Source organism: Canis lupus, chromosome 20 (genome assembly GCF_003254725.2).
Source record: "Canis lupus dingo isolate Sandy chromosome 20, ASM325472v2, whole genome shotgun sequence".
Classification (NCBI taxonomy): domain Eukaryota; kingdom Metazoa; phylum Chordata; class Mammalia; order Carnivora; family Canidae; genus Canis; species Canis lupus.
Window position 1 is genome coordinate 5,175,006 of NC_064262.1, and position 22,473 is coordinate 5,197,478.

General features: G+C 46.1%; 1 protein-coding gene across 5 annotated transcripts in view; it reads left to right on the plus strand.

Moving 5' to 3' along the window:
* The window catches only part of FGD5 (FYVE, RhoGEF and PH domain containing 5), a 127,921-nt gene that overhangs the window by 79,446 nt on the left and 26,002 nt on the right, over positions 1 to 22,473 (plus strand). For 4 of the 5 annotated variants that reach the window (XM_035702793.2, XM_025449125.3, XM_025449113.2 and 1 more), the window contains exons 6-10: positions 12,462 to 12,622; positions 12,892 to 13,048; positions 13,684 to 13,771; positions 15,499 to 15,549; positions 16,149 to 16,207. In XM_035702793.2, the coding sequence (XP_035558686.1) occupies positions 12,462 to 12,622; positions 12,892 to 13,048; positions 13,684 to 13,771; positions 15,499 to 15,549; positions 16,149 to 16,207 (516 nt within the window). The remainder of the gene's footprint in view (positions 1 to 12,461; positions 12,623 to 12,891; positions 13,049 to 13,683; positions 13,772 to 15,498; positions 15,550 to 16,148; positions 16,208 to 22,473) is intronic. The other variant, XM_025449116.3, reaches the window with a different exon arrangement.

Genomic DNA, 22,473 nt, shown 5'->3' on the forward strand with positions numbered 1-22,473 from the left:
GTGGGAGAGGGACATCTCAGTGATCAGCTGGGCACTGGATGTGCACCAGAAGTGATTGAGTGTGGAGATATCAACCGAAGCCCCGGGAGTGGCCGGGAAATCCCTAAGGGAGTTGGGGGCAGTGGGGAAAGGGCTCTCAGGTTCCTGAGGCCTGGCAGGTTTTTGGGTTTTTAAAAATTTGTTTGAGAAAAAAAAAATTGAGAGAGAGAAAGAGTGTGCACGAGTGGGAGGAGGGGCAGAGGGAGAGGGAGAAGCAGGCTCCTCACTGAGTAGGGAGCCCACGACAGTGATGATGATGAGGACTATGACACAGGTCTCAATCCCAGGCCTCAGGGCTCGATCTCAGGCCCCTAAGATCAAGATTTGAGCCAAAGTTAGAACTTAACCAATGAGCCACCCAGGGACCCCCACCTGGCAGGTTTTTGTGAAAAGGTCAGAGGGACTAAAGGAGGAGTATTAGGAGGACACAGTACAGAATGGCAGAGGAGAGGCTTCTCAGATCCTCCCTAAATCTGTCCTGCTGATAGCACCTCCACTACCCACCTTGCTCAGTGGAAGTAGCCACCTGCAAGAGTGTCAGGAGTGCCCAGGACAGAGCCAGATTTCTCAGACTGCTTGGGGGAAGAGGACACTTACTCAAAAGCCCTCCCTTACTCTGCAAACATGTTTACTTCAACTGTGGCCTTGGTGCTGACATGACTGGGGCAAGTGTAGAATCTAGAGGGACTCAGAATCAAATGTGTGAGTTTATCTAAATTTGGGTGCTGTCAGTTTTCCCCCCACCCAGTCCTGTCCTTCCTCACCCAGACAACCCTGCCTTCTCATTGGAGGGGTGGTGGTGGCATCTGTTGACCATTTGTTGTGTGCTTGACAATTTACATATGTTCTGTCATTTAATTACACATACTCTCTGCTCAATAAATACTTCTCAGATGGTTGAATGAGTCCAAAACTGAGTCTCAGAGAAGATGAGCGACTTGCCCAAGGTCACACAGCTAGTAAGAAGTAGGGCCAGGGCCATCTGACTCCAGAGCCCTGAGAAGGGGAGGAAACAAGTGGAAGTAGAACAGTCCGTGTAGGTGTAAGGAGCCTTAGGAGGGGAGCATCAATGTGAACAGGAGGAATGCAGTCAGGGAAGGCTTCCTGGAAGAAAGGATGTTGAGATGGACAGAGAGTATGAACAGACCTTCCAGTGGATGGGAGCAGCAGGAACAAGTGGACAGAATGGAGGGCTTGGGGGCATGGGCATACAGGAAGTTGCTAGAGAGCTGGTCTTGGGGAGAGCCTGAATAGCATGGCCCAAGGCCTTTCGTAAGGGAGGTGTAGGAATTTGGGAGCCCTGAGGACTTAAGGAGGGCAGATGCAATGAAGGAGTTTGGGGGAAGGTTGGTCTGGTGGGTTGGGTGGGAGGGGGTGATGCCGGGGAACCAGCAGGTTAACCCAGACCAGACTCCCAGGTGGCCTCATGCTGGGGAAGTTGTGTGGAGCTAGGAAGATTATGTGTCTGTCTCTTACTTTTATCTTTGAGCCCCTGTCTGCGGACAACATTAAGAAGTAACTTTTAATTGAGTGGGGAGGGTTCTGTCTTTAAGTCTTTGCTGGGCTCTTCCAGGACAGTGAGCTCATTGGTCTTTATGGACTCAGTGAGAGACAGATTTTGGTTCAGTGTGAGAAAATATGCTTTCTCCCCACCTGAACTGCCAGGGAGGGGGTCAGCTCTCCTTATAGGGAGGTACGAATGTAGTAACTTTTGAGGAGTTCTTAGTAGAGGGGTTTCTACCCCAGGTGTGTGGCTCTTCCCTGTATGTTTTCATTCAATTCAGGAAAAAATTGCTATGTGGCCCTGGAAAGTCTCTTCTTTTAATCCCTCACCCTGAGATGGCCAGTGGGACTCAGACGTTTTTAGCCATGGAAGCTCATCTTCAAATGGAATTTTACTCACCCCAATATGAATAGTAGCTGAACCCCAATATGAATAGTAGGTGAAAACAGAGATGCTTTGGTTCAAAGGTGAGTGGAGGCCAAAGTTTGGGCTCTGCCTTCACCTCCCTTACCTCCAGGTCTTCATGGAGCACAGTGTGAGAAATAGTCAAATAAATGAGTGGTTCTCCCAGTGTGGTCCCCGAACCAATGGCACCAGCATCACCTGGGAACTTGTAAGAAATGCGTATTCTTGGGCCTCATCCCACAACTGCTAAATCAGAAACCCTGGGGGAAGGGGCTGGCCATCTGTTTTAATGAACCCTCCAGGTGATACTAATGGACAGTAATGTTTGAGACCCACAGATAGATGATCCTGTAAAGACCCTTCAGCATGAGTTCTTTATGATTCCTTGCCCCTTCAAGACAGGCATCCCCTGCAACTCTAGTCCCTAACTTGGGCTGTGCACAGATAGCACCTATTTAAGAAGCCTTTAAAAATATGGTTTAAAAAATGAGTTAAAAAACATAACTTCTGGACAGCCTGAGTGGCTCAGCGGTTTAGCGCCGCCTTCAGCCCAGCACATGATCCTGGAGACCTGGGATTGAGTCCCATGTCAGGCTCCCTGCATGGAGCCTGCTTCTCCCTCTTGCCTGTGTCTCTGCCTCTCTCTGTCTCTCTCTGTGTCTCTCATGAATAAATAAATAAAATCTTAAAAAAAAAAACAACTTCACAGTTATGAACAAAGCTGGGTCAATTTAAGGGTGAAATGAAAGTGAATGAGACACAATCTGCTTCTGCATAATTGGAGAAAAGATAACAGAAACATATAGAGTAAATATATAGCCTAATAATGCAAAATATTGTAAAGCCATTACTTTTAAGACTGGGATACACATAGCGCTGCCTCAAGGTATGTAGTAGGTGTCCAGGAGTACTCAAGGCCACGGGATAAACAGAACACATTTTCTAAGAGCATCTGCTTTGCTTCAGATACATATTTTGAAGTAAACTAAATCACACATGGATATATTTTAGAGAATAATGTAAAATATGCCTTAATTCTTAAGCTAAAATATGAGACTTCAGAGACATTCTGAAATCAGGGTAGTTTCATTCAGGCTGTGACCCCAGAGTTCTGGAGACTGTAGGATACTTGAAAGACCACTAGACGGATTGATGAAATAACCTAGGAGGGCTTCATGATGGAGGTGGCATTTGAAGCAGCTTTAAAAGATGAGCAAGATATGGATCAGATGCCAGAAGCGCAGAACAAAGACACAGAGGCTGGGAAAGAGGATTCCTATAAAGCAGTGGTGCTCAAAGTGTGGACCCAGGACCAGCAGCAGCAGCATTACCTGGAACATGGGAGAAATGAAAATTATCCAGCCCCACCCCCAGCCTCCTGAGTGGAAGCTCTGGAGGCAGGCCTAGTGATCTGGGTTCGAGTAAGTCCCACAGATGATTGTGAAGCATGCTTATCCTGGAGAAGCACTGGTATGCAGAGTGAGCAGTGAGGTGCAGAGGCAGGCTGGACAGGCTCTTAAAGCACCATGAACTCCAGGCCCAGGGAGTTGAAATGAAGGGCTTGGAGGAGACACAAACACAGTGGGGACAAGCAATGCTTGTCTTCCTTCTTCCAGGGACCTCGGAGAGCTGTTTTCCTTTTTAAAAACTGTTTTGTAACTTACATACAGTTAAATGCATGAATCTTAAGGGTAGGGCTTAAATCCTTAGTATGTGTGTGTATGTGCACTTGTAACCACCACTCAGAACATTTTCATCATCCCAGCAGATGCCTCTGTGCCCCTCCTCAGTCCATGTCACCCTCCAGAGGTTACCACTATTTCGCTTTCCATCATATTCGATTGGTTTAGCCTGTCATGGGACCTCATATGAATGGAATCATGAATTATGTATTCTTCTGTGTCTGGCTTCTTTAGTCCAACATAATATGTGAGATTCATCCACGTTTTCATACTTATCAGTATTCTTTTGTGTGTATATACCACCGTTGGTATATCTGTCCTCCTGTTAATGATCATATTTAGCTTGTTTCCAGCTCAGGCTATTCTAAAGCTGCTATGAATGCTCTCATATGTATCTTTAGGGAACATGAGTACTCATTTCTCCTCAGTATCTGCCTAGAATGGAATTGTTGGTCACAGAGTAAGCACAGATTCAGCTTAATTAGGAACTGCCAAATGGGTTTTCAAGGCGGTTGAAGCAATATTTACTTCCACCCCCAACATCTGGGAATAACGTTCCTCATGCTGCCAGCACGCGGGAATTGTCAGTCTTACTTGTGGCCATTCTGGTGATCACGTGGTGGTTTCTCATCGTGGGTTTAGCTTGCATTTCCTTGATGGTTTATGAAATTGAGTATCTCTCTGTTTATTATTTATTTCCATTTGGAAATCCTCATTTAAAGGCTTTTTGCTTACCTTTTAATTGGGTTGCCTGTCTTTTTCTTACTGGTCTGTAGGAATTCCTTAAGTATTCTGAACATAAGTCTATTTTCAGATATGCATATTGTGAATATTCTCCCAATCTGTGGCTTCCCTCTTCAATTTTTTTAACAGCTTAGTTGAGATATAAATCTCATACCATACAATTCAACCATTTAAAGTATAAACTGCAATAGTTTTCTGTTATGTTTAGAGTTGTGTAGTCATCACAACAATCAATTTTGGCACATTCTCATCACCCCAAAGAGAAACTGCAAACCCCTGAGTTGTCACTCCCCATCACCCTGCCTCAGCCCTAGGCACTCAGCTATTGAATTCTATCTCTGTAGATTTTCCTGTCCTTGACATTTCATATAAATTGTAGTCTTTTGTCATTGGTGTCTTTCACCTAGTATAACGTATTCAAGGTTCATCTGCATTGCAGTATGTGTCCGTACTTCATCCCTTTTCATGGCCAGCATTCCATTGTGTAGATAGACCACATTCTGTTTATCCATTTATTAGTTGATGGACATTTGAGTGCTTTTCACTCTTTGACTATTCTGAAAATGCTGCTATGATCATTCACGGACAAATTCTTGTGTGAATATATGTTTTCCATTCTCTTGGAGATATACCTAGGAGAGCAGTTGCTGGATCATATGGTAGTTTTTTAACCTTTTGAGGAACTACCAGTTGTTTTCCAAAGTGGCTGCACCATTTTAGATGCCCACCAGTAGTGTGTGAGAGTTCCAGTTTCTCCCACCTCCTTGCAGGACTTATTATCTTTTTTATTATAGCCATCCTGATGGGTGCAAAGTGGGATCTCACTATGGTTTTGATTTTGCATTTCCCTAATGACTAATGATGTCAGACATCTTTCCATGTGCTTCTTGGTTATTTGTATATTTTCTTTGGACAAATGTCTTCAAATCCATTGCCCATTTTTTAATGGGTTATCTTTTCATTGTAATTCTATATACAAGTCCCTTATCAGATCTGTGATTTGCAAATATTTCCTCTCATTCTGTGGGTTGTCGTTGTTCACTCACTCAATAGTGTCCTTTGAAGCATAAAAGTTTTTAATTTTGTTGTAATCTAATTTATCTGTTTTCTTTTGTTGCTTGTGCTTTTGGCGTCATATCTAGGAAAGCTCTGCCTAGCCCCAAATCACAAAGATTTACTCCCATATTTTCTTTAAAGAGTTTCATAGTTTTAGCTCTTACACATAAGTACTTACTTCTGGGTTGATTTTTGTGTATGGTATAAAGAAGGAGTCCAGATTCATCCTTTTGAATATGGATATCCAAATATCTCAGCACCATTTGTTGAAAAGGCTTTTTTCCCCACTGAATTTTCTTGGCACCCTTGTTAAAAATCACTTGACCATAAACATTTATTCCTGGGTTCTTATTTCTATTCCATTGATCTTTATCTCTGTCCAATGCTGATACTACACAGTCTTTTTTTTTTTTAAGATTTATTTTTTGAGAATGAGAGAGAGCAAGCGGGGGGGGGGGGGGCAGAGAGAGAGACTCTTCAAGTAGACTCCCCCCTGAGTAAGGAACCTGACATAGGGCTCAGTCTCATAATCCATGAGATCATGGCCTGAGCTGAAATCAAGAGCTGGACAGTTAACTGACTGAGCCACCCAGACACCCTGATACCATTCAGTCTTGATTCCTATAGCCCTATGATAAGTTTTGAAATCAGGAAGTGTGAGTTCTTCTTTTTCAAGATAATTTTGGCTATTCTAGGTCCCTTGTACTGCCATGTGAATTTTAGAATCAGCTTGTCAGTTTCTCTAAAAAAAGGTAACTGAGATTTTTATGGGGGTTGAGGTGAATCTGTAGGGAATATTAACCTCTAACAGTGTTAAGTTGTGACTACGAGACATCTTTCCACTTACATAGGTCTCCTTTAATTTCTTTTCTTTTAGAGAGCAGGGAAGGGCAGAAGGAGAGAGACTCTTAAACCTGCTCCACACCCAGTGTGGAGCCTGATACAGGGCTTGGCTTCACAACCCTGACATCATGACCTGAACCAAAATCAAAAGTTGGATGCTTAACTGACTGAGCCACCCAGATGCCTCTTCTTTAATTTCTTTCAGTGATGTTTTATTGTTTTCAGAGTACAGGTTGTATGCTTCTTTTGTTAAATTTATTCCTAAGCATTTTATTATTTTTCATCTTTCTTTTTCAGTGATTTTAAAATTCTATTTATTTTAAAGATTTATTTATTTATTTTAGAGAGAGAGAGACAGAGCGAGAGCACAGTGGGAGGAGCAGAGGGAGAAGGAGAGAGAATCTTAAGTAGACTCCACACTGAGTGCCAAGCATGGAGGCCAGTGTGGGGCTTGATCTCACAACCCTGAGATCATGAGTCAAAACCAAGAGTCAGTGCCTCAACTGACTGCACCACCCAGTCACCCCTAATTCAACTTTACAGAAAAGTGACAAGAATAGGAAAAGTTACATAGAACAACCAAATTCCTTTTTTCCATATTTATCTGTTAACATGAAGTCTAATTTACTTATTTTTCTGAATGGCTCATACATTTTTTTAAATACAGTTTAAGTCGTCTAGGGGTGCCAGGTGCCTAGGTGGTTCAGTGGTTGAGTGTCTGTCTGCCTTTGGCTCAGGTCATGATCCCAGGGTCCTGGGATCGAGTCCCACATTGCAAAGAGCCGGCCTTTCTCCCTGCCTATGTCTCTGCCTCTCTCTGTGTGTCTCTCATGAATAAATCAATTTTTTTAAAGCCTAAAAAAAAAGGATAGGGGCACCCATGTGGCTCAGTCATTTAAGTGTCTGACTCCTGATTTTGCCCTAGGTCATGATCTCAGGGTTGTGGGATTAAGCCCTGTGTTGGGCTCTGTGCTGGGCATAGAGCCTGCTTAAGATTCTCTCTCCCTTTGCCCCTCCCAACTTCCTCTCTTCTTAAAAAAAAAAGTCTTTGTGTGCCTCTACATAGAATTATTTTCAGGGTTCCAAAATATCCTCCTGTGACTGACCAGGCCAGGTGAAGCCATGTCTACTGAACAGCTCGGGGCCTGCCAGTGCATGTTTGTGACATTGGGCGGGTATGGTTGAGGTTGATTCGTATTTGGCCAGATGGGATCCTAGTGAGTCCATTTGAGTTTTGGCAGCAACATCAGTGGTTTGACTATTTGCAGGGAGGAGGAAATCCTGGTTACCCACCAACTGTTGATCCCAGAGAACAGAGATGCTGTGTTTCCCAGAAAACTCATTAGTGGGTTTAGAGAAGAGAGAAAGGGGCCAAGGGACCAGGCCCCTGCACGTGAGGTCTCTGCTTCTACTGCACACAAGCCCAAGACAGGGTTCTAAGAACCATGTGAGCTCCGGGAAATGTCTGGGCTCCAGAGGCAGAGAGGCAGTCCCTACATTCGGGCCTCTCGACCAGACTGCCTCAGGGTCTCCGAGGGTGGGCACAAGCCCGGCCAGCACTCTGAAGAACCAGGTTCTAGTCTACCTCCTGGACCTGAGCAAGTCACTCCCCTGTCTGGGCCCATCTGTAAATGTGAGGTTAGTGTGGAGCAATGGAAAGATCTGGGACTTTGGAGTCAATCTGACTTGGGCTCAAATCTTGCCATCTTGGTGGCATTGGGCAAATTACGTAACCCCTCTGGGCCTGGTTATTTTATCAGCTAATAGAAATAATATTAGTGTGAAAGTGAGAGGGTTGTTCTGAAGATTAGATGGGAAAGTGAATGTACAGTGTTGAACACACATGGCTAACATGGTGCAAGTTTTTGGTACATATTGGCTGTTGTCATGTGTTGCTCACCTTCCCTGGGAGCACCCTGGAGCGCTCCCACTCTGGGTGCTGGGGATACAGAGATAAGTAAAACTCAGTCTAGGGAAGAAGGAAGGCACAGGAACAAATCATCCTAAAACATAACAGAAGGCAATGTACACAAACTCTGTGAAGCATGAATTTGTATCCCCATTTAACAGAGGGGGAAATTGAGGTCCACAGGGATGAAGTGACTTTCCCAAGGTCACACACAACTCTCTAGGTAGACAGGGACTCATTTGTGTTCTTCAGGCCTTGACTTGGGACCTAGAGGCTCTGAGGCTGGAACGGGAGCTCCACAGAGAGCTGGGAAGTGAGTATGGTGAGAAGGCAGACCAGATCAGAAAGGCCTCTGGTGCCCAGAGGGGTTCGGACTGGACCCAGCAGGCATTGAGACCACTCCACTCAGTTCTTTTTCCTTATTATCTGTAGTCTGTCCCTTCTCTCCATCCCCATGGCCACCATTGGAGGCCACCATCTAGGCCTCTCTCCTGGATGACTGGAACGGTCTTGCTCTCATTCTGACCACCTCCAGTTTGTTCTCCCAACAAAGTTAATTTTCTAAGAGAGATCCCAGGATGAAAACCAAGTGCCTCTAAAAGCCCACAGGGCCCTGTGGGGTGGGTTCTCTGTTCTGATCCTCCAGGGCCATCATACTCTAATCCTGTACATTTTTTGCAAGGTGCACACACTCACATGCACACACACGCTGCACCCAAGACACACTCAATTTAGTTCCTCCTCCGCCTCAAGGCCTTTGCACGTGCTGTCCCCACTGCCTGAAACACTCCCCTCTTTTTTCAGTGGAGGTGTTGCCTTCCTGGCATGCTTTCCCAGAGGTAAGCCAGGTCTCCCTCTTATGACCAACTGTGGCTCCTATGCTTTTCCCCATCACAACACTTATACCTATGCATCGAATTTGTGTTTTTACTCCTCTCTTTTTCCTAGATTACAAACTCTTTGAGGGCATAACAACATTTCCTGCTCCCACTCTCTCCTCAGGGCTTGGTGCAGAGCAGACATTCAGAATATTTGTTGAATGAATAAGGGGATGAGAGCCGGATATCTCCTACTCCCTTCCTCCGTCTGACAGACCCCAAGTGCAGTGATGGCCAGAATTATTAAGACAGCAGAAATCTTTCAGGGAGTGATAGATGGTGTGTCTGGCACTCAGCGCTGCCAGCCAATGCAAGAGTTTTAAGAACGGATGTTTGTGGCGAGTCCAATTATGCTCCAGTTTTTAAAATGAGTCATGTTGATGATGGCCATCCTGCCCGTTGGGACTAAGTCAATTTAGTGAGAATTAATTACAGATGAGAAACTAGCTTGCAGAGCAGTTAATATTTTAGCTCCCTGGGGTGCAATGCACATGCAGCCATCACTCTTGTCTTTGCTTGTCCTTCCTTCTCTCCCTTGCCTTTGCCCTCTTCCCTTTTTTTGTGGTAATCTGGGCGGCAGGGTGACCAAATTGCAATCTTAGCTCCCTATGGCCTATTGTCCTTTTCTGTTAAATAAAGGTCTTTCAGTCAGTCAGTAGTCAGCAAGTACTATCAAACTCCTCTGTGTCACATGCTCTGTTGGAGTTAAGAAACACAGCAGGAAACAAAAACAGATGTGACCCTGCTCTAAAGATGTCATACCCAAAATATAATCACAGCTGCCATGAGGATAGCACTTTACAGTTTGCAAAGCAGTTTAAACATCAGGATGAGCTTCTCAGCAGCCTCATGCTGTACTTAGTGATACTGTTATCCCTACTTTACAGATGAGGAAACTGAGGCTCAGACAAGTGACAGCTTGCCCACAGTCATCAGCTACTCTTCTGGTGTATCTGAGCTTGAACCTCGTGCAGATCCGATGACAATGTGTGAAAAATCCTCTGTCAATCAACTGCCCAAGCAAGAGGGATTATTGTCCTCATTGGGATGTTTTCTTCCTTTCTTTGGGGTGCCAGGGCTGAGAAGACTCTGCAGGGCTGGAGGCTGGCTCCTAAACATGGAGACTCATAAGGAAGAGTGGGAGGGTCCTCCTGCCCTGGGTAGAGAAACCCCTACTCCCAGTTCAGAGCGACCCCAGGATCTCAGAGCAAGCTATGGGCAGAAAGAAGGATTAAACACCACCTCCCCCTAGTTCCTTCTCACTTGTAGTTCACACTTTCTCCACCCTCTGAAACATGCTTTCAGGAAAGGCTCTGATAGCTTAGATACAATGGGATTTGGTTTCTAATTATAGCTCTAGCATGTGGCCTCCACTTAAGGACACACATGCCTTAGTTAGAGCATGTGTGAATCTATTCATTAGTTCAAGACTCAGCCCCAAGTTTCTGACCTCAGTGATGGGGCTAGAGGTGTTCTGAGACCTTCAAATTGCACCAGACTGGGGCTAATGAGGGCTGGCCTCAGGAGGAACCAGCTCATCCACCCTCCTTGGAACCACAGGCCAGGGTATGCCGCCCTCTCCTTGTCCTCCCTGCCAATTCCCGGCAGAGCAGGTTGCAGCAGCAGGAGGTCAGCTCCGGACAGGATGAGGTGTTCAGGAAGCAGAGACCTTTGTAACCCGCACATCTGTGTCCTCCGCCTGACGGCACAGGCAGCATCTTTACAGATATTGGAGGGGCAGGGCACAGCAAAGTGTCTGCCTCTCACATTCTGGGTCCTGCCCTCTCCTCAGTCCCCCCTTCCCTCCAGCCTTCCCTCTCTCTCCTCTGTCTTTCTCCCTCTCTCTTTTTCTCTGCTTTCTCATTTTTCTTTCTCTCTCCCCTTGTCCCCCTATCTGGCCCTGTACTACCTCCCTGCCTTTTTTGCCTATCCCTCTCCTTCTCCTGCATTCCTTTACGGGGGGGGGAGGGGGGGGGGGGGGGAGACCAGAAAGACTTCCTGGAGGAGGGGCTGCTCATCCTTTCAGGCATTTTGTCCTTTCAGCTCTCAATGTAAAGAGACCATTCTAGCAATGAAAACTGTTCAGCAGTGGAATTAACTGTCTTGCTTAGTCATGAGTTCTCCATCAGGGAGGCAATCAAACAAGGCATTGTGGTCATCTGTCCTGAATGCTGTAAAGGTGATCGGACCTTCTTAATTTGGGCTGGACCACAAGACCTCTCATGGGATGTCCTGCCTAATGTGCAGCGCTTCACAATTCGAGGTGATCTCAGTGTATCCCATGTATTTAAAACTACAGACCTATGGCTCTTGCAAGAGTGGGTGTAGTTGAAGATAAAAAAATTTTTCATGAGGAGGGGGCCTTGTATTTGTCATAATTTTATTTTTTTTATTTTTTTAATTTATTTTTTATTGGTGTTCAATTTACTAACATACAGAATAACCCCCAGTGCCCGTCACCCATTCACTCCCACCCCCGCCCTCCTCCCCTTCTACCACCCTTAGTTCGTTTCCCAGAGTTAGCAGTCTTTACGTTCTGTCTCCCTTTCTGATATTTCCCACACATTTCTTCTCCCTTCCCTTATATTCCCTTTCACTATTATTTATATTCCCCAAATGAATGAGAACATATAATGTTTGTCCTTCTCCGACTGACTTACTTCACTCAGCATAATTTTAATGTTCACTAAATTTAGTTGGATTTTTTTAAAGTGATTAAAACAAAGAAGAAAAAAATCATTCCTAATCTTTAAATCATTAAATTTAGTTGGATTTTTTTAAAGTGATTAAAACAAAGAAAAAAGTCATTCCTAATCTCTGAGCACAACCACTGTTTACGTTTCCCTCCATTTCCTTTTACTTTTTCCTTTGTTCCTGTTTTATAGGACTGTGTTAGGGTAGAAAGACAACTTTTGTATCCTTTCTTGATTTAGCTCTAAGACATGAATATCTGTACATAGTTACCATCTGCATCAATTTCAGTGATTGCTTAATAAGCCATGGAGGGTTTGCCTATGGTTTCTTTAGACTTTATTCTAAAGCAACACAGTACATGAACCTTTTCAAAGATAGATAATGGTAGAGCACTTTGTATTTCTTCAGAGAGGGAATTACCCAACTTTTCAGAAGAACAGCATGCCCCAAGTTCAGGAATGAACATGCTTTAAAGCCCTCCGCTATAACAGCAGTTGTGTTGGGTGCTTTTGGGGCATCAGTTACCTGTGATCACCAGGTATGTGTTATAACCCCTATTTTACAGGTGAGAACACTGGGGTCTGAAACACTGGCCTAAGGTCCTATGCTATCTGTGTGTAGGCCAGGGCTTCAGAGCCCCTCGGGAGCTGCCAGGGAGAACTTGTGCTCAGTCCTGTCAACTGCGTAACAAGCCTTTGGGGTTTCAGGATTTCCACGGAGCTGTCACAAGGGCCTTGGATGAAATAGACCAAGAGGGCAAGGACACGTTGTCCAGGGAAGAGCTGAGGCGTGGCCTAAGCGAACTCCCAGCCATCCGAGACCTTCATCAGGGAATCCTGGAGGAGCTGGGGGAGAGGCTGTTGCACTGGTGAGCTGTCCATGGACTCCTTTCCCTACTTCCACTGCAGTGGGGGGTGGGGGCAGTTAAAACCCCACCATGTGGAATGGTGTCTTCATTTGACTGATGCGGAAGCCAAGACACAGGTGTTAGGTCATTTGCCCAAAGTAAAACGAGTGGGAGTGTGAGAGGGTCAAGCTGTGGTTCCACCCAGTAACGTGACTCTAGCTCTCACCACTTACCACTGTGCTGGTCCCAAGGCTGAGTTCTCCCTGTCCCATCCCCCTCCCCGGCTGCAGGGAGGGCCAGCAGAAGGTGGCCGATGTCTTCCTGGCCCGGGAGCAGGAGTTTGACCACCATGCTGCTCACATCCTGCAGTTCGACAGGTATCTGAGTCTGCTCAGTGAGACCTGCTTGCATTCTCCACGGCTGGCAGCTGCTGTCCGTGAGTTTGAGGTGGGTCCCTTGGTCCTCTGAGAATTTGCTCTAATACACAGGGGTGGGGTGGGCATGGAAGGGCTTACTGCAAACCAGGGAGGCTTCTTGGTAGGTCTGAGGCTGAAGGTCAGAAGGGAGGGCCTGGCTGGGGGAGGAAAGGGTGGCCCAGCAGGAGGAAAGACCTAGAACTGAGAACATTCCCTGATGGGTGATTGATGACAACTCTATGACCCCCCACCATGGCAAGGGTTTTAGTGACTGTTCTCCTGTCCCAGTAGAAAAGCACAAAGCAAGCTGGGGCCCCAGCTGTTAGAGTAACCAACAAATGGACCATCAACTGGGGACCTAGTTACTAGACAGAAAATGGGGGCTTTTTTCTTTTACTGACACTAGATGCAAAGCAGGGACTAGTAGATACATGTTACTGAATGTAGCACTAACTGTGAGGCTAAGGAATGAACTGTCATGGCAGGGTGGTGCTAATCTGGGAGGCCTTCCTGGAGGAGGGAGGACCTGGTTTTAAAGAGGGGAGAAGCTCGGTGTGGCCAGGAAGTAGTGTGGATGGGACAGTGTATGAGGGATGCCATGAGCCTGGTACCTCGAGACAGGGGTCTCTAATGGAGTTTTGTCCTTCCTTTGTCTCTTGGGAGCAGCAGAGTCAGCAAGGAGGTGGCCAGAACGTGAAGCACCGGCTGCTGCGGGTGGTTCAGCGCCTCTTCCAGTACCAAGTGCTCCTCACAGGTGGGCCCCACAGGAGGTCAAGGTACACTGAGGTGATGCAGGGAAAGAAGGCACCTAGGAAGGGGTGCTGGTGACAGTGGCAAGCTGTGTGATGACCACCTCCCCTCCCCTTGTGGTGGGAATGGGTAGTAGGAGGATTGCTCTCAGTTCCTGGCTACTGTGCCTCCAGACAGCCTGGACTGTGCCACCGCTTTCCCTCTAGCTGAGCTTTGGATCCCCTGCTGCCACCTTGGAAACCTCACTTCAGTGGCCATCTTTGTCTTCCTTCAGCCTCTCCCATCCTAAAACACAGAAGCTCATACCTTCCCCTGTTCTGCATTTCCTCAGTTAGTGCTTCATTTCCCTAAAGCTGTTCTTATCACCAGTCCCTTCTTGTGGCCAAAAAAGTAGACATTTTCCACCTTAAACCTGCTCTGACCATCTCGTGGCTTAGCCACTGACAACTTCCTGCTTCTCAAAATCATCTCATCCTGAGGCTTTTGTACTCTCTCCCCCTGCCTCCCTCGACTTCTCTACTACCCCTCTCCCATCTGTATTGACAACTCCCTTCTTCCACTGTTCTGTAAATGTCAGTATTTCTTGGGGCTCAGTCCTAGGTCCTCTTTCCTTCCTCCCCACTTTACAAACTCTGCCCCAGGGAAAGTCATCCCCTCCCCTACTTCCACCTCCCAGAAACACCACACCTCTGTCCTGAGCTCCAGACTCATTTACCCAACTGCCTCCCAAATGGACAAAGATGCCAGGCCTGGAGAACTGCTGTTCCAGTGAGGGAGACAGGCAACCACACAAAGAGATATGTATGTAATTCCAGGTGGTGACCAGGCCATAAGGAAAGTCTGTTAAAGCCAGGGGACAGAGAATTTGTTCATCTAATTCAACAAGTGTTTATTGAGCATCTACTCTGTACCAGGCCCTGTGCTAGATGCTAGAGATATAGCACTGAATTAAACAGCTGAAACTCTGTGATGTTGTGGAGTTTTTACTCTAACAAACTAAGAAGGAAATAAAAATATATGTCAGAAACAAGAGCTCTGAAGAAAATAAAGCAGGCTGAGGGGATGGAGGTAAATAGGCCTCTGAATTAGATACAGCACTCAGGAAGGACCTCTCTGAGGAGGTAACATTGCACAGAGATCTCAGCAAAATGAGAACATGAACCCTACAAAAATCTGGAAGAAGAGAATACTGGATAGAGGGAATAGTGAGTGCAAAGGCCCGGGGGTATTACAGACTTGCCATGTTCAAGCAATAGTAAGAGTGCCAGCATTGCCAGAGTGAATGAGTGACGTGGAGAGGTAGTTGGAGAGGCCAGCCCATGTAGAGCTTTTGGGTATAAATGTGTTAAAGGTTTAATACATCACACTCTGCTGTGTTGATAGTCACATCTGTTCCCCTAGAAGACAGTGTGCTTCTCAGCGGCAGGGATTCACCTTGTCTGTGTCCATATCCTGAAGGCATAGCACAGCGCCAGGCACACAGCAAGCGCTGGATAGATACACGTTGAACGAGTGAACAGCTAGCCATGGTGGCAGTGATGCTGGTGATGGCTCGGGGGCTTGTTTTGTTCTAGTGTGGTGGTATCGCAGGCTAACTAACAGGGGCAAGAGGGTAGATGCCCCATTCTTCTGGCATGTTTCTTCCAAGTCTGGAGAGGGGGGCTCCTGCTGTGGACAGGAGGGGCAGTCTTCCCTGGGGCAAGCTGACCCTGGCTCTCATTCTCCCTGCAGACTATTTAAACAACCTTTGTCCGGACTCCGCTGAATATGATAACACACAGGGTAAGTGCAGCCTGAACCCAGAGGACGGCGACACATTCCTCTTTCAGTCCCTGTTTCCCAGCTCTGGTGCAGGACGCAGCCCCCTCCCTGGCAGCTGGATGTGCTGTGGGGCAGGAAACCTCTGGGGCTTCTGAGATGATTTCCCCGCCCCCCTCAAGCCTGGGACTCCCTGGGTTGGGCTGCCATCTAGTCAAAGGAGAGGGTAGTGATCAGAATTTGGTGATCGGAGATGGGCCAGAGCTAAAAAAGTCACCACAGTGTCTGTTTCCTCCCAATTCTGTGTGACTGTCCCTGCATATGACCTGCCAAGGCAGTCTCTATTTTAACATATTCTGTTTACAGCCAAGGAAACGAAGGCACAAAGTGGTCAGATCACTGTCAGGGTCACTTAAGGCAGTAGTAGCAAAGCTAGGGTTGGGCCTGTGACCTGACCCAGCCATGGGAAAAATTGGTGCCACCCACGCATAGGCCCCTGCAACTGCAATGATCTTGGGGAGTGGGTGGGGGAGAGGGGAGGATACGAAGGAGGCGAGGATGGTGGCTGCTGGGCTGGCCCTCCTTCCCAGAAGGCCCACTATCGTCTCTGCCTCCCTCCACAGGTGCACTGACCCTCATCTCCAAAGTCACAGACCGCGCCAATGACAGCATGGAGCAAGGGGTAAGTCTGTTTCCTGGGCTCCTTCTCTGGGGTTCAGGTCTAGGACCCCTCCAGCCTGCCCAGGTCTGCCTTGTGATACTCCACTTCTAGGAGTGCTACAGGCAACCATCTATGTCACAGGACTTTGCAAAGAGTTCTTGGCCATTGGGTTCTGGCCCTGACACTTGCTGTGACCTCAGGTACTGTGTGTTCCTGTTCAGGTTTTTGGTTCACCATTAGAATAGTGAGGGAGGCTACAGACTTTGATAAATCTGGTAAGTAATGTCCCAACTGTGGTCTGGGACCATCTGCATTAGCACCTGGTGTGCCTTGTAAGTTACAAATCCCTCGGCACACCTTAGGTCTTCTCAGCCAGAATATCTGGGGGTAAGGTCCAGGGATATGCATTTTTAACAAGTTTGCCAGGTAAATGTTTTGCTCACAAAAGTTTGAAAATCCAAAAGAATACATGAGCTCTAAGTGCACACACAGTCTGCCAGAGTGTGACTCTGTTTGTTGGACACTGATCTGGTATTTACTAGCTTTCCGCCAAGCATGGCCAACTTTATCCCATATACCAACTCTGTTCAAGTGGCTACCTTGATTACTTATGTCCACATATTTTCTGCTCCACTAAGATGTAAATAGGCTAGAGCTTTGTGTAGAGAAGGATTCTGAGGCTGAGTCCTCGCCCAGTGGGAAAGGGTTCGGTGATGGATTAGGGATGTATTCCACCAGCAGGGGTGGGAGTGATGGTGGCATACATGCCGAGTGGTTGCTCAGCTCTGCTGTGCATCCTTATAGCGAATCATCCACAGGCAGAAGGGGGAGGCGAGTCACATCTATTGGACACCTACTCTATGTCAGCCTTGTGTTGGGGACTGGAGGTAGAGTTAAGACGTGAATCCCAACATGGAGGAAATCACAGCTTGTGAAAGGATAAATGTGTGGACATGATAAGCACCGTGAGGGAGAGAGAAAATGTCACATGGTTCAGAGAATGGAGCCATCTCTCCCAGTCAGGGCTATGAGAGGTGATGATGTGCGAGGTGCCCCCACGGGGAGCAGAGAGAGGAAAGGTGTGCCAGAAGAGGGGCTGGCCTGGGCAGAGGTATGGAGATGGCGAAGGATAGGTCACATTAGAGTTCAGAGAGCCACCCAGCTTGGACGAAGACGGGAAGAGGGTAGGTGAAGCAGGACAAGAGTCTGAAGAGAGGGTGTGCTGAGGGTGGAGGCTAAAGCCAAGTGAGTGTGAAAATCGGTACATCAGGTACGTTGTCATCATCAGGTCATCTGTCCTCCCGCTCTGGGGTTCATGAGCTCCTTGTTCTTTGTTGTTTTAGCATCCTGTATATACAGTGAAATTTCCTCCAATGTAGCCAGAGACAGAAGTGCTTTGGCGTCCCATGCCCCGTCATGACATAGCAGCAGAGGGGCTGGCTTCTCTGCACCCTGCTTCAGCCAGGGATGCCTCTGTTTCCAAGAAGGAAAACTAGGTCAGAAGGGCCATGTCTTCTCTCCTGTGGGTGAGCTCATGTGCGGCAACCTCTTGCAAGAGGAGCTGGAGTAGCCGCAGGCCGACCCCCTCTCCACCCCAACTCCCCTGGCTTTGTCGAAGACTGGGGTTAGACGCTGTGCCTGGCACAGGCTGGCCCTGATCTCCAGCTGCCTGGGGACACCACGTGGGGCCTGCCCTGGATTGGCAGCCCCTGTTGCGCACTTGCTGGGACCAGGCTAGGGCTCTGCCTGGGGCATGGGCAGGCAGGTCCAGATAAACCCAATGTCAGGGCAGAGCTCAATGGCTTGAGTGGCTAAAGGGCAGGCTGGGGCTCTGCATCTCCCTCCCCATGGCCACTGCCCACCTCAGGCCTCATCACCTCCCAACCTTGCCATTCCATTCAGAGTGATCCTGTTAAAATAGATCTGATGGTGCCATTCCCCTTTTTTACAAAGCCTTCTGTGTCTCCACATTGCGTTCAGTGGAAGTACTTTAGGGAGGTACTTCCTGGTTGTAAGAACCACAGAAGACTTCCTGGAGGTGGCAACATTCACGTGACCTTTATGCTCACATCAGACCATTGCTACAACTCCCCACAAAGGTAGCAAAGCTGGAGATATGGTTTCTAGAAAGAGCCAAATCCCACCACCCTGAAATGGGGCCCACATACCTACCTGACACCTGGTCTGAAATGCCCCTGATAAGCTCACTAGGATAAAGCACTGGCAGCCAAGCCAAACTATAAATCCATTGAGCAGCCCATTAGCAGAAGACTGTTAGTGATGAGAGAAGCTTTGGGAAGTGTGACTCTAAGAACTGGGGCCTGGGTAGCCCCTCCTATGCCATGATCCTCACATTTTGAGGGAAGACAAGGAATAAATAGGAACAATGTGAAGATGGGATGGGAACATCTTAGAAGTGGGAAAAGTCATCTTCTCCAGCATTTTAGGAAAGGCTGTAGCAGATTCCCATGTAGCATCCTTCTCATGGTGACCATAGCTGCCTCTGTTGAGCATGGGATTGTGCCGATATTCCCCTCTGAACAGCAGAGGCACTATTATCAGCCCAGTGTCACAAGCAAGGAAACTAAGGTCTGGAGAGACAAGTTGCTTCACCAGGATCACACAGCTCTCAGCATGGGACCGAGGCTTGAACTTAAACCTTTCTTAGCCTCTAGGCCAGACATGGCTGCATACATTACTCACAAGTTCAGACCTGCAACCTCACACACGTTCTTGTGTGAAAACATGTGCATATGCCCATGTGCGTGGCACCTGCTCCTTTCTCACATGACACACATAAATGTACAAATGGCCCTTTGTTTTTTTCTCTCGCATTTGGGTTTTTCTTTTTCTTTTTTCTTGACCCAGCTATGAGGAATGTCATGAATGTAGGCATGGAGGTTCGGAGTCGGCTCCCAGGTTTGTGAGCCCTGGGTGCTCCTTCAAGGACTGGTCACAGGTTAGATCAGAGGGTGGATGTACCTTGCTTTTAATTGCAGTCACTCAGACCAAGCCTCAGAGGATTCCCTAGAAGAAAAATCCCACATCTAGTTGTAAGGTCAGGCTTTCAAGGCTTTTGATCAAATTGGCCATTGACTGTCCTCTTCCCCATAGCATGAGAGTAAACTGTCTCCCTCTAGAACAGAGAGGACAGGTGTAAGTCTGGGTTCTCCGATTTTTAATGTTTTTTTTTTAAATAGACTTAAATTTTTATTGAGTTACAATACACGTAACATAAAATTGACAATTTAACCACTTTTTTTTTCAATTTAACCACTTTTAAGTGCACAGTTCATCAGCATTAAGTACCTTGACATTGTTGTGTGACCATCACCACCATCCACCTTCAGAACTTTTTCACCATCTCCAACTGAAACTATCCCCATTAAATGCTATAAGCCCCTCCCTGCAACCCCTGGCAATCACCGTCCTACTTTGTGAACAGCGTTTAGTTTTTAGGAAAATTTTAAACTTACAGAAAAAATTGAGAAAGAGAATATAGAAAGTTCCCATGTATCCCACGCAGTTTCCCCTAGTACTAGCTAGCATCTTTGTATTAGTATGGTACATTAAAGAACCAGTATTGATACGGTATTATTAAAGTTCACTCAAATGTTTCCTTAATCTTTGCCTAATGTTTGTTCCAAGTTCCCATCCAGTATATCACACTTAGTCATCATATTTCCTTTGGCCTCTCTTGACTATAATGGTTGCTCAGACTGTCCTTGGTTTTGATGACTTTGACAAATTTGAAGAATACTGGTCCAGGTATATTAAAGGATGCCCCCCTATTGGAATTGTCTGATAGTTTTCTCATGAACAAACTGGATTCATAGGTTTTGGGAGAAATATCATGGAAGTAAAGTACCACTTTCATGACATTGTACTGAAATGACAACTGGTACACACTGTACCAGTACACACTGTACTGTACACCAGTATTGTACACACTGGCAACATGGTTTGGGAGTGCTGATGTTGACTTTGACCACCTGGCTGAGGTTTTGTTTGTCAGATTTCTCCAATTTTATTTAAACTTCATAAGGTTATCCCTTCTCCCCACATAGTCCATACTTGTTGGAAGAAAGTCATTATGCACAGCCCACATTTAAGGAATGAGGAGTTATATTCCCTCTCCTTGAAGACCAAGCATCTGCCTAAATTATTTGGAATTCTTCTGCATGGGATCTTTGTCTCTTCTTCCTTATTTTTTAAATATATTTACTCATCATAAGTAAATCATTTAAATCAGTAAGTGCTGGGGTGCCTGGGTGTCTCAATCAGTTAAGCATCTGCCTTCAGCTCAGGTCGTAATCTCAGGATCCTGGGATCGAGCCCCAAGTCGGGCTCCCTGCTCGGCAGGGAGTCTGCTTCTCCCTCTCTCTTTCCCCCTGCTCGCGCTCTCTATCTCAATTGAATAAGTAAAATCTTTATAAATAAATAAATCAGTAAGTGCTCATGGATATTTGTTTTATGTTTAGATTATGATCTCCTACCACTTTATTTATTTCTCAAGTTGTTGCAGCTTTGGCCATTGGGAGCCCTGTCAGTTGGTTCCTCTGTACTTTCCATGTACCCTCCATCAGTATGGATTTGGGTGGGATTTTTTGTTTTGCTGATTTTTTGAGCACTTTCCTACTTTCTGGCACTACAAAGATGTCCCAGGCTTATCTTGTTTGTTTCCTTCCCCAGACTTAGAATCAGCCATTTCTCCAAGGAGTCCTGGTTCCTGAGAATGGTATTAGAAGCCAAGATCTGGGCACAAAGTAGGCTATCCTATCTTTCAGGTCCTCTTACTTTCTTTTTTTTTTTTTTTTTTAAAAGATTTTGTTTATTTATTCATGACACACAGAGAGACAGAGACACAAGCAGAGGGAGAAGCAGGCTCCATGCAGGGAGCCCGACGTGGGACTTGATCCCGGGACCCCGGGGTCACGCCCTGGGCCAAAGGCAGCGCTAAACCGCTAAGCCACCCGGGCTGCCCTCCTCTTACTTTCAGAGCAAAAAATTAAGTGTTTATATAGTAACCTGTGTGTATACTCATGTCTGTAAATATTTTTATACATAACCATCTGTATCCATATTAAAGTATATATGAGTTCTTACTGATAGCCCCAATTCTGATCATTACCATGTGGATCATTCTAGCCTCATCCCCTTGCTTATCTATATAATTTCCACTCCAGCATTAAGAAACCTGGGTCCCACCATCCATAGCCCATTTATTTGATTGGTCAATTTACCTTCATTCTTGAAAGACATTTTCCTGGGGAAAATATCTGGATTGACCAATTTTTTTTCTAAAGATGCCATTCCACTATCTTATGACCTGTATAGTTTCTGATAAGAAATCCACTGTAATATTAATATTTATCCCTCTTACACAGTGTGTCCCTTTGTTCTGGCTGCCTTCAAGGTCTCTTTATATTTGACTTTTAGAAGTTTGACTATGGTATCTAAGTATGTATGTTTTTAGGGGGCTGTGATTATCAAGATTCCTGGGTCTATTGTCATTCATTAATTTTGGAAAATTGTCTTAGATGCTCTGCTCCCCACACCCACTCTTTTTTCTCCTTGTGTTTTAGTTTGTTAATTGCAACCTATCTACCTCCAAGTTCATTTATTCTTTCCTCAGCTCTGATTAGTTTGCTGCTAAGCCTGTCAAGGGAATTCTACATTTCTAATATTACATTTTTTGTTTTTAACATTTCCATTTGACTCTCTTTTATAGTTTCTATCCCTGTGGAAATTCTCCATCTGTTCATGCATGCATCCTACTTTTTTCACTAGCTCCTTTAACATACTAATTATAGTTATTCTAAAGTCCTTGTCTGGGGCACCTGGGTGGCTCAGTGGTTGAGCATCTCCCTATGGCTCAGGTCATGATCCTGGGGTCCTGGGATCAAGTCCCACATCAGGCTCCCCACAAAGAGCCACCTCCTCCCTCTGCCTGTGTCTCTGCCTCTCATAAATAAATAAAATCTTTTTAAAAAATAAAGTAAAATAAAGTCCCTGTCTGATGGTTTTACTAACATTTGTGTCACCTCTCCTGGTTTTGTTGAATGCTTTATTTCTTGAAAATTAATTAGAGTTCTTTCTTGCTATTTTGTGTTTCTCTCATAATGTTTGACTGAATGCCAGATATTATGTGTTGGAAGAATTGTGGAGACTGAGGGAAATGGTATCTACCCCAGAAGTGGGAATGCCTCCTTTTTAATCATGTCATTAATGTAGGGGGTAGGAGTTGGGTCAGTCCAGTCAGTAGTTGAGTTGGGTTTGGGTTTTGT